The sequence below is a fragment of the Mauremys reevesii genome, linkage group 19 (assembly GCF_016161935.1).
Source record: "Mauremys reevesii isolate NIE-2019 linkage group 19, ASM1616193v1, whole genome shotgun sequence".
In the NCBI taxonomy this organism is placed as follows: domain Eukaryota; kingdom Metazoa; phylum Chordata; order Testudines; family Geoemydidae; genus Mauremys; species Mauremys reevesii.
Genome location: NC_052641.1, coordinates 22,975,140 through 22,991,492, shown reverse-complemented (window position 1 = coordinate 22,991,492; position 16,353 = coordinate 22,975,140). Strand labels below are relative to the sequence as shown.

The 16,353-nt window shown below is 40.2% G+C and overlaps 1 protein-coding gene across 8 annotated transcripts in view; it reads left to right on the top strand.

Annotated features, from left to right (window-relative positions):
* DENND1A (DENN domain containing 1A) overlaps positions 1 to 16,353 on the top strand; it is a 367,825-nt gene that overhangs the window by 180,746 nt on the left and 170,726 nt on the right. For all 8 annotated transcript variants that reach the window (XR_005589908.1, XM_039506504.1, XM_039506501.1 and 5 more), the window contains exon 11: positions 11,710 to 11,810. Coding sequence is in view for 7 of the 8 variants with exons in the window: in XM_039506504.1 (XP_039362438.1) it covers positions 11,710 to 11,810 (101 nt within the window). In the remaining variant the exon portion in view is untranslated. The remainder of the gene's footprint in view (positions 1 to 11,709; positions 11,811 to 16,353) is intronic.

The window sequence follows — 16,353 nt, the reverse complement described above, 5'->3', positions numbered from 1 at the left end:
GTAGACTAAATACTTGAAAGGCTCTTTCTAAAGTTAGAGCACCTATTTCCATTTTGTATGGTATCATCTGGCCTCTTAAAGATCTGATTTTGATTGTATAAGATTATAACTGCATCGCAGACTGCCAGAAAATACTGCTGAAACAATACATACCCAAAACATAAAAGAATAACTTGTACATATTGGAGTGGGGAGGGCGAGAGAACAAACCCTGTTTGTATTCCATCTCCAGATAGAAATAATAATCTATCTAGTTAAGAAAGGAAGATGAGATCAGAAGATTCAGTGTAATCTATGGGACATTCTAACAACTTTAGACTTTTGTGGCCAAAACCCATAAAGAACCAATAGCACTTAAATACTACAATGATGGACATTATAGAAAACTGTTAGATAGACAGACCTATACAGTGTATTCTTCAGTGCACTTTTATATACACCCAGCATTGTGGTTTTGCTGTAGGGTTAGAGTGAGCGAAGCTACAGACCCAGGTCAAGGATATATATCCGTTTGTGTGGACATGGAGGAGGTGGGTTTGGTTTAGGGAAAAGTGAAGTAAACATAGTATTATAAATTTGGAAGGGGGATGGGGCGGCATCAAGGTAAGGTAAGGGTCTCCCAGCTATAGACTCTGTGTGCTTCGTTGGCATGCTCCACCCCTTGGTAAGGTAGGCTGGAAAGAAGCATTACTTACCTGTCACTTTGCTTTCCTTAATAAGCTCTTTCACAAGTAGGCTTGTGTTTTCCTTCCTTATCATCTTTCTCCTATTTCTCTTTCTTTGCCTCTATCCAAGATAAAAGCATATCTGGCTCTTCAAGAGGAGAGTTAGCCTTACTATACATTTGTATCTTACAACTATATATATAAACTGCACTGAGATTGGAGTGACAGTTTAAGACAGGTTTGAAGTCTTGGGCGAGAGCCAGTGATTCCTTGCCTGCACACTCGGCTCTGCATGATCCAGCAGTAGGAACAAGCTGCATTATTTTATTTCAAACTGTGCTCAGCAGAAGCCAAGACCTTGTAACTGGAAACTTACCAAACTATGAGAATTCTCAAAGTATAGTCAGTGTCTTGTTTTTTAAAAAATGGAACTGTTTGCAATTAATTTAACACTTATGATTTAAATGTAATATCAAGTAAAGTAGAGAAGAATAAGCAGAAACCTTAAAAGTGGAATGAAATATCTTGTGCTACAGTGTCTCCTGAAATTCATATTATGATTGAAGAGCTCTTAATATTGGCAAGTTAAATAAGATTTGGGGGTAATTGAATGCTGAGATCTAACATATTAATTATTATGTGTAGATTGTTTGTCATTGAACCTGTGGAAAGTTATTGCCATTTTGCATGGATTTTTTTTTTCAACTGGCAACATAATTCACTCCTCAAAACACTAAATGCTGAACTGTGAATTTTACTGAGTATTCACAAGCTGAATTTTAACTATTCATTTTGTGATCTAATTCCTCATACAACAACAAAATTAATCTAGAATGCATAAAACTGAATAAGAATAACAAAAGCCCTTCTGTTGATTCATTTACGTACACAACAACTTTTGAATTTTAAATGTGAAATTTTATAAGTGAGTTATGCCAGTGATCAGTTTATATGTCTCAACTGACTGTATTTTTGCATGATTCTCCTGCAGCTGCTGTAGGGAACTGAGGTAGTGGAACTGATCTCATTTTAACCTGCTGAAATCCTATAGCTTTGACAGTCTGTCATTTCTCAGGTTGTCTTATTATTAACTGTTTTCTGTATAACAGTCACTAATCAAATGAGTTCTGCATCAACTAAGCTATTTCTTTAGTAACCATTATCTTGGCAAAATTGAAGGGCACTCCTGGTGTCTACCCAGGGTGGTACTATTTGGTTTCATGCCAGACAGAAGGTAGGATTACATCTCAGAAATAAGTGACAGCTTACCCTCAGATGTCTTCAGTATTGCGCATCATGTTTAGTTAATCATTTGTTGCTAAGTTTTAAAATCTTAAATTATCATAATAGGAAATAATCAAATTGATGCTCCCTGAAGCTATTTTTAAATGAAAAAGACTTCATAAACAGTTCTTTCCAGACGTCTCTTAATGCTTTGGAGAATACACATCAAAATCATAGTATGCACAGAACCGTAGGAAATTACATAGAGGCAGGGGTAGCAGGTTTGTAGAAATTTTGGTGGTGCCCAAACTCCGTCCCCCCCAACTCTGCCCCCCACCTGCCCAAAGCTCTGGGAGGGAGTTTGGGTGAGGGAGGGGTGCAGAGGGATGGGGTGCAGGGGTGAGGGCTGTGGGGTGTGGCTGCAGATGAGGGGTTTGGAGTGTGAGAGGGGCTCAGGGTGAGAGTAGGGGTGTAGGGGGTGAGGGCTCTGGCTGGGACTGGGGATAAGGTATTTGGGATACTGGAGAGGCTCAGGGCTTGGACAGATGGTTGAGGATGAGGTGTGGGGTGAAAACTCTGGCTGGGGTGTGGGCTCTGGGGTGGGGCAGGGCTGGGGATGAGTTTGGGGTGCAGGTGGGCTGCTCTGGGACAGGGGCCAGAGAGGAGGACCCCCCCAGCCCTTCCCTGCCGGCAGCAGCAAACTCTGGGGGAGAAGCCCCCCTTTCCTGCCCCCCCCAGCAGCACACTCACCCCCACCACTGTTACTTCATATGCTTCTAGGGACTCTCTCAGGTCCAGGAATCACCCCCACCTCTCCCGTGGTGGGTGCCAGGGGGTGCTGCGTGCGCCTCCTCCCCTGCTGTTTCCCCTGACTGTAGCCTCACTGGGGCTGGGGGATGGGGCTGCCTCCTTGCCCAGCATGGGGCAGGAGCAGTGACTGTGGGCCGGAGGGCGGAGGGGGGCTGTGCTGCTGGAGAGGCCTGCCGGAAAAGGGAAGGGCAGGCTCAGAGTCAGTCTGCCTTGGCACTGAGATGGGGGGGCACTAGGACCCTGCTGCAGCAGTTGCTTCAGGGAGGCAACATGGAGCTGCCCTGAAGAGACAGTGTGTCAGTGCCTCTCTGCTCTGGAGCCTGGGAAAGGCGAGTGGGGGTTGGAGGCAGCAAGTCGGAGCTCGGGGACACTTGGGAAAGGCGTGGGGGGGCTGCAGGTGGGGCCGGTCTCCCCCCCAACCCTAAATATTCGTGGAGCTGGGCCCCTAGGCTCTGAATATTGCTGGTGCCCGAGCACCACGTGGGTATGGAACTCGCTGTCTATGCATAGAGGTTCTTGCTTGGGAACTTGCCAGTCGCATGGTGCAAGTCGGGAATCCGGTGCGTGGGCTCTGAGTGGGAGTTTGGGTGTGGGAGCAGGTTCAGGGTACGGGGTTGGAGCAGAGTAGGGGTTTCAGGTGTTGGAGCTGGGGGGGCATTCACCCTGGGCGGCTCCCTGGAAGCAGTGACCTGTCGCTGCTGTTCCTAGGCGGAGGCGCAGCTAGGCAGCTCTGTGCGATGCCCCACCCTGAGCACTATCTCCGCAGCTTCATTGGCCGGAAACCAATTGAGAAGTCTACATGGAATAATTTGATATTTCCAGCCTGTCTCCTTGCAGATGCTTCTGTCAGAACCAACCCCAATGTGTTGATGTGAAGTTTTTATGGTTCATTGTTACACCTACCTTATACAAAACTCTTAGTGGAAACAACCAGCTACCATGATCCTCTGTGGCACTTCATAACAAGAAATACAATTCTCTTCAGTCCTCATGCCATGGATGAGTCATCACTTTCTGATTAAAAACAGTAGAGTCGCTGGTGTTGCTGAAAATTGGTCATTGTTATCTTCCAAATATTTATTACATCAGCAATATATTTAATTTTTCCTGCCCTTTATTTTCAAAGGATTTATCAATAGACAAACTTTCTCTGTTAGTTAAAAACCAAACACTCTAGCTTAATGCCTCATTTGGACACCTTTGTTAAAACAGCTCAGTGAGTAAAGATGCAGAACATGATCAGTGTTCTGTGCAGTTTTTTTATCCCTTCCTCTCTTATGCTGTTGTTGTGGAATGATCGTATCTGTGTCTGCTGAAAAGCAGAGCTATAGGGTTTTGCCTTGTGTTGCATAGCTGTTGGGCTTTTCCAGCTTTACTGAATGGTGGGTCTCAGAGCTTTGTTCCTCTTTATTGTGGGACTTTTGATATACCTTTAAATTCATGTAATAATGACCAAGAAAAGAGCTCTTAGTGATTGTAATAACTGGCGTGGTATCACACTTTTATCTGTGCCAAGATCACAGTCCAGCGTATATCAGAGGTAGTTGATAACGTTCTCAGAAAAGAGCAAGCCGGTTTTTGGTAAGGGCGTGAATGCGCAGACCAGATCTTCACTTTATGAAACATAATAGCACAGTGCTTAGAATGGCAACGACAACTCTACATAAACTTAATTGACTTTGGGAAGGCTTTTGGTAGCATTCACAGCACCAGCTTATGATGCATTCTGTGGGCATATGGATTTCCTTTCCGTATAATGAACATCTTCAAAAGCTTCTATTCCAACTTTACATGCAGTGTTGATCACAGTGAGCTCAGTTTTGAAGTCAAAACAGGAGTACATCAGGAGTGTGTCATGTCTGCAATCCTCTTCAACATTGCCATCGACTGGGTAATGTGGCGTACACAGAAGACATGCCAAGAGGCATTAACATAACCTTTAATATTGCCTCCTCATCACCAGTACGGCCAGAGGATCATGTTCTCATCAGTGTAGAAACATTCACATACTTGGGCAGCACCATCAGCCAGGACAGTGGAACGTGCCAGGACATCCAGAACAAAATCAATAAAGCCAGGAACACCTTCAGGAGCTTAAATACAGTCTGGAAATCATCAAAATACAACACCAAAACCAAACTCAAGATTTATCAGTACTTTCAACACTACTTTATAGTGCAGAATGCTGGGGAATAAGAAAGTATGACATGTCCAAACTGTCTTCATTTCATACAACCTACCTCAGAAAAATTCTCCATATCTTTTGGCCCAGAACAATAAACCAAGACCTATTCACACAGTGCAGCCAAGAAGATACAAGCACCATCATTGCCAGGAGGCGCTGGAGATGGATTGGCCATGTGCTTTGGATGAAAACTGATTCCATCACCAAAATAGCAATAAGATGGACACCTGAAGGCAAGTGAAAACGAGGCCACCCCAAAACAACATAGCAAAATGCTGTGGAAGCTGAACTGAAAAGCCTGAGGCATAGCTGAGGAACCACTGAACGACTTGCCAGAAACAGACAGGGGTGGAGGAGCTTCGTCACTGCCCTAAATGCCAGAGGCATAATAGGAACATGATGATAATGAATGGTGCCTAAATGCTAGAGTTTATAAATTGTGTAAAATTAACGTAGTGATATAAGCTCTGCATGGTGGCATAATCTCGCTCCTGAATATTTCCATATTCTCTTGTATAGGTGTGAATATATTACCAGAAGTCAGTTGGTGACATAGGTTAGTCAGTTTTGTCCTGGTGACAGTGCTTCCTCAGTATGTTTCACTCAATTGATGTCAGTGGCTATGATGTTTTAAATTAACACTATCTACCAGGAGATGTGATGCAGCATTCTCTCCCTATATCATTTAGGCTTTTACAATTAACACCACACTAGGGCAGTATCATTTGAATTGTCTGGCTTTTTTTTTTTTAACCTGAATCAAAGAGCAAATTTAATGAAATTATGTGGTGGGGATTTAACGCATGGCATGAAGTTATAGTACATTACACATTTGTCAAGGTAGCGTCTCCATATTCTTGTTTGTAGGGTGCTTGCATACTCACGCCCATGCAATGGTGCTCTTCAGTTCTGGGAGCCTTCTGTGATAACAGAGCCCATTGGGACCGCACAAATACCCCAGTGTGGTACTGAGAGGTCAGAGCCGATGTACGGATAAGCTGTGCAGCCCCCAAATGCCTCCATTCCTTCCTTTCCCTGGCTAGCTGCTTACACAGGGATGTTTCCTCCATGCTCGGACTCTTGATTGGCCTTTTTTATTTTTTAAACGAGTTTCTCCTGTTTTCTAGTACTTGTTTTTAGCTGTTACTTATACTAATATTTAGATCATTTTAAGTAGTTCTTAAAAAGTTTTTACTTGGATTATGTGTCACTGCACGGTTAGTGTCTTGTTTTACAACATGTAGAATAAGGTGCTGATTTGTGTGGTGCTGTAATTTAACTAGCTGATGTAGTTTTGTTTACGATCCTAGGATATTCAAAAGCTTGAGGGCAAAATCTCATTACATAGGATTGATAATTGCTTTCTGATGAATATTCATCATGTCTAATTACTTTAGGCAAATTTTACACATACTGGCTTCCTTATTTTCCCACTAAGTCTATGTCTGCACTATACGACACCACTGGCAGCGGCATGCGGTGTAAGTGTAGCTACATGTTGCAGTGAAAAGCACACCATGTCCGTAGTGTGGTGTGTAGCTACACATTAGTGAAAGGCTCCGGAAGAAGGGAGGCCGCTGGGAACGGCTTCAGCAGCTCCCTGCTGCTGGAGCCCTTCGCTGCAGAAGGGGAAGATTCTTGTGGGAGGAAGCAGTGGGGAAAGGCCAAGCCTTTCCCTACTGCCTCCTCCCAGTAGATCCTTGCCCCACTGCCGCTGTCCTGCCATAGCCTTTCCTCATTGCTGGAGCCTTTTCCTGTAGCAGGGAAAGGCTCCAGCAGGTGAGAAGCAGCGGGATACTACATTGCTAAAAATAGCCATGTAGAGAGGGAGACATGTCTTGGGCAAAGAGAGAACCATGTAGGGTACTGGAGATCAGACCTCTCCCTTTAAGTGTCTTTATTTGCCTACGCCATGCCTCAGCAATTACATGGCTACTTATATCTATGCTTGCAAGGCTATACAGGTATGTGTGCTGCACATTGCCAAAAGAAGCATGCAGTGTACACATATCCTGAGTATGATTTTTGATAGGGTCATTTCCTTGCACTGAAATTTAAGATTTAAAATGCAAATTCAAATGTGCACATCTTTCATTACTAGCTTTTAAAACGATATTAAACAAATTATGTATCCTTTGTGTACATGAAGTATCTAACAGAAGTAAAGTCTCTCTAGCATTCACTTCAGTAATAGTTTGTGAAAATGTTTCTAGAATAGCTTTGGAATCAATACAAAAATAAATGATAGAATATAAAACATTTACCTAAAAGAATGGAGAAAAATTGCTCTTAAAGATTACTTTTCCCCAAACCTTTTCTTTACATTTTATTCTTTGTACCCCAATAACTAAAATATCCTTTCTAAACCAATTCAGCAATTTTTAGTGTTGTTTGCTGGTCCGGTACAATGTTGCCTTCAGTCTAAATTGTGTATTTTTTCCGGCCAAAAGTGTAAATGTAAGTGGATTCTTCCAGGCTATGTAGAAATGTGACTATGTAAATCATGGATCAGTAGCTGATGATATGATGTGACATTTCAAAAGCTCAGTTTTATAAGTGACAAGTGACTTCACTGTCCTCACATTCCACTTCATAATGCATTAAAGGTTACAGTGAAGTATTAATATTATACATTAGTCTGAAGATAAGATCTGTGTCATTTTTGTTACTTGAAACAGGGTTTTGACACCACCCAATTTAAGCTAAATGGTGATAATACAGCTCTGCTTTTACAAACCCAACCTCACATGCTCCTACAAGTGATTCAAAGAGAATTAAAAATAAATCAACAATGAGCTTTTGCTTTTCAAATTGATTAATATTCCTCTACCAGGAAAATTATAGATACTTAGAAATGCAGACAAAGTGTTAGTTTGAGAAACATATTCCCAGCTCATTGCATGATGCAGTAGCTGCTTGATCTCCATTAGTGTTGGTGGGACTACTAAGAATATGCCCCTAAATGTGGATTTTTTTAACAGATTTATCTCAGCGTTCACGGACATAAAATAAACCTTGATAGTCGTTGGTAAACCACTGTTAGTTTGCAACCTGTAAGTGTGGATGGGTGTGATATGAGGGATGAAGTTATAATTGCACTTCCTGATTTGGGTCCAGAAGTGGAAATAGACTGGGAAATGCTATTCTTGCTGCATTATGTAAAACAGCCTAACTAAAAATCTACAAACTAGTTACATCTGTATTTATAGTATCTGGATATCAGTCTTGCTTAAAAGCCCATTTTCTATTCTATTCCAGTTTCCATATCCAGGAGTTTTGGTCAAGCATATGGACCAAACTTCCAAATCTGTAGTTTCCTCCATTTAGTAATTTAAAAAAATGTCCTTGTGTTTCCAAAGGAGAACTGTGTTTTACCATTAATTGTGAACCTACCAATCTGTGCACAGCAGCACAAGAGACATGAATGCAGATGCGTATACTTGAAGATCTGGTCAACATGCAAGGGCAGTGATATAGATCACAATCTAATAATAATTTTAAAACCCCTTTTGGCTGTGAAATGCTGTGTTAGATTGTGAGCTCTTGAGAGCAGTGTGTGTCTTATTGTATGTTTTTACAAGTGCACTGTACATTTCAGCACTATATAAAGTTCTTAGTATTAGAATAGTGCTTTCCCCTAAATGTCTTGTTTTGAGTGGTGCATAAGGAACAGAACAGGTAAACTGATAAAATGTGGTCAAGATGGGAAATAGGCATACGGAGACGAGCACAAGGACAGACAAACCCACGTTACTGAAGAACGTTTTTAAGAATTGGAACTGAACCAATACAGTGAGTGTTTACTGTGGATTCTTTCTTAATAACACTATGCACTGTCCACAGAAAGCATGGTATCTATTTAAATAAGTTAACAGGAAAGAAGGGTTTTGAGATTACAACAAACTGGTTACACTTGGAAAATCACCAAACGAGCGCCTCATGGCACAGTATCATAAAGAATTCTTGCAGCTAGGGCTTTGACTCCTCGCTTTTCCTGTATACACATGTTCCTCTGTTAATAAAGGCAAGTTACTGACATTCAAAGACTCACAGATACCACAAAACAGGTGACCTTATACAAACCTACATAGAAAAGCAAAAGTAGCAGTCTTCATGGGGTGCAGCCTAATAAAGGCAGTGTTAAAAACTGTCTTGTCATTTCATCCCAGGAACCATCTCTGCCTTGAGATGTAAACAAGACTGCAAAGCAAAAGCCGCAAAGCAGGATCAAAAAGTATAAAAATATAGAGAGAGGCCTAAACATAGTGGTGTCTGACCTCTGCTTCTAAGTGATACCCTCATAAACATTGCTAAAACTGCTACGTTATTACTCTTGTGTGATGCACCGAATACTTTTGGACCCTTGGATTTTTGTGCCAATTACATCCCAAAGAACAATTTTTTTTTGTATAGTTCAGTCATATTTTAAGGTTAACCCTCTCCCTTTGCCTTATTTATAGGGGACAAGAAAATCCTCCCACCCCCTTTCTCAGGGTTTTGCATACTATTGGAATTTGCTTCTTAGATATTTTCTTGTCTAAGTTTTCAGAAATATTATAGAAAATGGTGTTTCCCTCCTTCACCTAATTGCTGTAACCCTTAAGAAAGTAAGAATGACCATACTGGGTCAGACCAATGGTCCATCTAGCCCCGTATCCTGTCTTCTGACAGTGGCTAGTGCCAGATGCTTCAGAGGGAATGAACTGAACAGAGCAATTTATCACGTGATCCATCTTCTGTCATTTAGTCCCAGCTTCTAGTAGTCAGAGGTTTAGGGAAACCCTTCTTGATTTTGAGATCAGCAATAAGTCTCTGAATCCCAATGTAAATTTATTAGGAAATGGAGAGCCTGAGGCCCTAATAATCAAGACAGATGGATCTCTAATGGCACAAAACAGGCAGGGATTCATATTCCGTGAGATCGGCAAATACTTTTCACAGGGTTGCAGTACAGTACTGGGTTCTGTAACTATGGTAGATTATTTATCTATTATTTTAAATATAATAATGCTAAATATTCTAACATCTCTCCTCTAGCTATAGTGTATATCTTAAGGCTCTGGCTTTCTAGCATAGTGATATATAGCTCAGTCATAAAAGTCAACCATGGGCTTATATAGGGTCTCAGCCTGGGAGTGATTTTTTAAAAATTGAAAAAAAAAATCTGTTTTTTTGAGTTGTAAATTGTAAATTCTATTTTTATTCACTTTTATGGTTACATTTTTGCCATTAAAAAAACTACTGGTTCCGTGTGGCTGTATCATGGTGCACAGAGCTGTGGCTCCCTTCCAGAGAGTCTGAGTATTTCCTCTTGTATTCTCGCAGCTTATCCAGATCTGTTTCATCCCTAGACTTCAGTAGATTTTAGTCCATGGGCTAAAAATGAGACGTGTTTAAAATATAGTCCCTGTCTTCATTCTTGATGCCCAATCAGCCACACGTTAACTCCAAAAACAGGTTTTGTTGTTCACATACTAACAGTTATCCATGTGTTAAAACAAGCCAACAAAAAGTGCATTGAAAATACATTAAAGGCTCTGGCACAAACCACGGAAACTAGATTCACAATTGAAACTTATTTCCCCAACATGGAATTCTGATGGGGCAGCCTGTTGTGCCTTGTTGTGTTGCAGGATAAGTCTTAGTTTAAGGATTGAAATTAGAGACAATGACCTGTTAGCTCACCTAGACCATTTCCTTGGCCAATCACTGGTTCCCTGTAGTACAATATATAACTCAGTGGCTTGTCCAGTTGCAAATGACTCCACTGCTTTCTGGAGACTACACTGCAACCTAATAAGTCCCACAGTTAAGACATGCTTCCTAATGTTCATTCTGACTTTTCCTTTGTTTTATTTCATTCCATTATGCCTGTAGGTCACCCTAAACTCCTGCATGTTCTTGGAGTGTACACCTTTTAGATACACATAGAGTGTGTGTCAGAATGATAGCCGTGTTCGTCTGTATCAGCAAAAAGAACAGGAGTACTTGTGGCACCTTAGAGGCTAACCAATTTATTTGGGTATAAGCTTTTGTGGGCTAAAACCCACTTCATCAGATGCATGGAGTAGAAAATACAGTAGGACACACACACACACACACACACACACACACACACACAACATGAAAAGATGGGGGTTGCCATACCAACTCTAACGAGACAAATCAATTAAGGTGGGCTGTTATCAGCAGGAGAAAAAAACTTTTCATGTTCTCTGTATATATGTATCTTCCTACTGTATTTTCCACTCCATGCATCTGATGAAGTGGGTTTTAGCCCACAAAAGCTTATGCCCAAATAAATGTGTTAGCCTCTAAGGTGCCACAAGTACCCCTCATTCTTTTTATAGAGAGTGTTGTCTTTACTTTGTTGTCATTTTGTCAAACTGTATGTATTTGACTCTTATCTTTCCTCAGAAGTCTGTTCCTCCCTTCCTTTAAACATTTTGCTGCATTTCTTTTAATTTCATTTAAATTGTTTCTTGTACTACAAGCTGAGCGTTATTCTAGGTATGTGCTCATAAGGGACATGCCATCATCCTGGACCATGATACCTCTTTGTGTGCAGCTCCCAAATGAGAAGACGGCTCTTATCTAGGTTGTCCACGATCAGCCCTTGCTCTCTTTCAGCATAACCAGTATTACTCCACCCATCACTAGTATTTGTTACCAGTGCAATGCATGTTCTGTAGTCAAATCTTCAGAGAGAAAAACAATTGCTACTTCTAACCAATTTTATTTTATGATTTATTTGTTTGTCTAGCCATTTCTTTTAAGCTTACCTTTTATTTTATTTATGATCTTGTTTTGATTTATATCTTTCAGTTAACTGCCTGCATTCATGGGTCTGCAGCTATGCTCTACCCAATGTTCTGGCAACATGTTTACATTCCTGTTCTGCCCCCGCATCTATTGGACTACTGCTGGTAAGACTGTAGATCACTTAGATACACAACAGTTTTATGAATCTCTGCATTTTAAGGTTTAAGTGTTTTTATGGTGTGACTGTTAATCTAAAAATTTATATGTGTATGTTAAATAAGTAGTTGATTCAGTAAGTCAAATATATTGTTTTCATAGCATAATATAATAGCAGCAGTCTTATTAGTTACTCTAACATGATATATTACTATAGAATGTTACTATATACTAATTTTTGATCTTCAAGATTCACTATTACAGCATAGATTTGGTTTAACTGTTACATTTTAAATCAAGAAGAATCCAAAAATAAATGATACAGGCAGAAACAGAAACTCCTATTTTCCCATTGCTTTCCTGATTTGTCAGTTTATTTTTTCTTTGGTGCTTTCCTGTTACAACCTTCTATTTTTCAGTGTGAGTTTAGAAATTGATACGTTATTTGGGAGAGGGTGTAAACCTTTTCTGTCTCTCCTGCTTCGTTAGCATGGAGTTATAGCTTCCTACAGAAGGGAAAGAGAGCAGGAATTATTTGACACTGGATGCTCCCACATGTGAACTCCGTAAGCTTTCCTGTAACTCCCAAGATGCTGTTTGCTACTCACACCAATTTCCCATCAAGCTAGAAAGTTTCAGCCTGGAATCATTTGCATTTTTCTTCATTATTCAATCTGTCAACCAAAGCTTTTGCTTGGGTCAAATTAAGAATAAATACATCTACAGTGACAACGTACAGAAGATGCCTGACAAGCAGCTGCCTGCTATATATTCATACAAAGAAGCATTTCAAGCACTGTTCTAGATTTTTAGAAGGGCCTTTAGTTCATTCTTGTAGGAAAGACTCCATTAAATCTTCAATCCAGGCACTTTTCTTATCATTTGACAAAACATATGCAGGTTTCTACACAAACAATCATTGCCCTCTGTGAAGAGGATGTGGCAGCAAATAATGTTTTTAATAAGATGGTCCAGCATGTGCACATGGGAGGTGTAGTATAACTTTCAAATCTGTTCTTCATTGGAAAGTCATTTTATATGCCAGTTGACCTTAGCATACACTGACATGGCCAACCTCCTCTCTCTTCCCCCCTGAACAAACAAACAAAAAACCAAAATTCGCAGCAGCAAGTATCTGAGTCTGGGACTATAAACTTGGGCTCATACTGTGACACTAAAAATAGCCATGTAGACATTCCAGCTTGGGCTCTGAAGCCTGGGGAAGAGATTAGGTTTCAGAGTCCAAGCTCCAGGCTGAGCTGGGGCATCTATATGGCAATTTTTTTAGCACCATAGCATGAACCCCAGTCTGTAGACCCAGGCTCTGTGATTTGCTGCTGCGGGATTATTTTTGCCAAGTAGACAGACCCTTAGTGGCAGCTTCAGGATTTGTGAAGGAAGCTATTTATTCTCCTATCGCAAAGAGCATGCCCCAGCAATGGTTTTGAAAATGTGCTGAACATAATTTGGTCCTGTCAACTGTCACAGTTGAATGTATGTTGTTTTTTAAAGAGCTGGTTCAACTACCTGTGTTGCAGACATCATCTACTGTCAGGAACAGGTACAATTCCTAGCACAGACAAGGTTTACAAGAACATTTGCAAGTCCCCACAAAAAGACCTGTGTAATATGTAAGGGTTTAACTAATGCCGGTCAAAAAGCACAGAGCCCAGATAGCTATACTTCTCATGGAGGTTGGTCTCACAGTATTTATAGTCTATTTATGACCTCTTATTTTGTTTGCAATTCCCTTTTATTTTCTATCTCACAACAATAAACTATGTTTTAACTTGAAAAGTGAGATGGGCTATGGTGACTATTGTGTTGGGGTTACCTGGTCTTGGATGACTTGGTGGGAATCTGAACCTGAGCTTGAGGAGTGTGAGGGAGGAGTACCGTTAACAGCCTGTCAGCAAGTGCAAAGAGACAGTGATACTCTTCCCAAAAGCAGGCAGAAGGATGGCTGAAGTAATTGAGGGCACAGCGATAGCTGAATAGCATAAGGAGTTCCAGGCTTAAGTCAAGTTCATTAGGGCAGGGACTGTCTTCCTTTGTCAGTACAGTATCAAGCACATTGTGAGCACTATATAAATAATTACAAAAGCTATGTTAAAAGAACATTGTTAAGGTTGCAAAATCAACTCTCAAAAATTAGGAAATGCGAGATTTGTGCTATTTTAATTTGGCCTCCTCGTGCGCATGCATTATGATATAATCTTTGACTCCATGATCACATACTATGCCACATTTTAAGAAAAGCTTCTGCAATTTGGCTTTTTTTAAACTGGCAACACACCTAAAACTTGCCTGTTAAGTTTGCGGCTCCTAATCACTCCCCTTTTCCATTCCTATTTGGCTTTGCACTGCTCCATGTTAATTTTACACCAGGGAGTGAGGTGAAACTGACAAGAGAGGGCACAGGAACTGGGGATGTTGTGAATAAAAATGTATGTGTTGCAAAGTGCCTACTTAACCTTGATTGTGACCTGCAGTAGAGATGCTGCCAATCCTTCAGTTTTAATGCTGAAAGCCAAAAGTCATCTTCACTGTGTGATTGGGGAGGGGTGTGAATTAAGAACTGTTCCTGTTCACGTAAATTCATATGAATAGTGTCATACCAAATGCTCCATAGCCACAGAACAGTGTGCGATATATTTTTACACAAAAATTAGTCTCTACTCTCTCTGACCTGCCTTAAATGTTGTGCTTGAAACAATATATATTCAATTATAATAGCCAAGTCAGCCTAAGTATGCATATCATGCATGGGAATCATAGGAAGAAGTGCATGTTAAACACACTTGCTGTAGGAACATTCAGACTAATGGCACCACATAGTCTGCCACAAAATACCTACCTACAATTCCTGAAATAAAATACAGTGGAAATACATATTTAATAAGTAGTGGCCAGAACTCTGCTACTGGTTAGATCAAGCATGCACCCATCAGTGGCTCTGCATGCTTTTGTGCTAAATATTTTTTTCCATTTTAATTAGTTTTTTTGACATTTCACCAGTAAATGTGTTGCAACCAAAAAAATCAGTGGATGTATTTGACCACTTAAAGAACAGAAAATACAATGATGGTTAAATAAAAATACTGCTATTGAGAAAAAACAGATAATTGAATCAAAATTTAATTTTATCACCTTAACTTCTGTGGCTTCGATCAGGATCCATAAATCTCAAGAAACTGGAGTCTATGCTAATAGCTTTATTATATTATTTTCTGTGACTTTTCTCCACATTCTTAGCAAAAGCCTATGCAGTGCTTCTAAGTAAGGAACCAGCAGGGATAACTAGCATTTTAAGTGAAGTGCTAGGAGCCTGAAACATGTAAATTTAAAGGAGGTTTGTTCCTCTGCAGATGATTTAAATGTTAAGTACATGCCCATATCGGGGATACACGGAATGGAATCTAAAAACTATTATCTCCTGTAGAAATGAACCTTCAATTTACTCACTGCACAGGAAGGGCAGATTCTAGTCATTTTCACTGCCAGCAGGTGCCCTTTCTGTGCATAATAGGCTTTGCATGTGTAATTAACACATGAAGCTGCTAATGCCAGTTTTTTCTTCAGGTACATGCTGCTAGGAGTTTTCAGGATAACGGTGTGGGCCACAAGAGGCTTTTACACTGGGTTTGAAGATTAGGTATTCATTGACTTCCTGACAAAGACATGTTAAAAGGGGCTAAGACCGGACCCCACAGTTGGGAGCACAGGTGTGCACAAAGCAAAAACATAGGCCATGTACGAAAAGAAATAAAGATACAAATAGCTGAGCCAGGCTGAATTGACTCTTTCACAGCATTTCAGCCTGTGACTATAACGAATGAACAAACTAGGGGGCTAAAAGTATGATTTTAAAACCTATAATTATCAGGAAGACTCTAATTGCACATTCACAAACACAACAACTCATTATCTTAGCCTGATGTGAACTTTAATTAGAGTAGTAATCACACACTGTAATTGTCTGAATAAATCAATTTAGCACCAATTTATGTGCCATAAATATGTTTCCCAAAATAACTTCCATCTATTTTGTAACTGTGTGAACTCGGAAAGGTGATTTTGGCCATGAAAACTAATAAATCCACTTCTTACTGTCTACTCCAAAGCTGTATTTTTACTTTATGGGCCTTTGCAATTCAGGGGAAATGAACTGGAATTGACTTATTTTTAAACTTGAGGCTTTAATTTTGATTTAATTTTAACTTCAGTTACTGTCTGGTTCTTTACTTTGCAGCTGTGACATAAGAATTTAAAAGAGGAGAAACTAAAGCAGATGGTAGAGAAAAATAAAAGGAGCCAGACATCTCCAGCTTTTGTAAATATCTGAAAACATGCTTGTGGCTTCCATTCTAGTAAATGTTTCACATCCTAACTCAAAAAGTATTGCAGCCAACATGGCAATTATTTACTAGTCCTTATCCTAATAGATAAAGAAAAACTGATCACAGAACAAAAAATTAATGTTATTTTAAGTACAACTGATCATGACTTGATCACACTTATAATGTGTAAGCAGAATAAAGTCCAGACCAG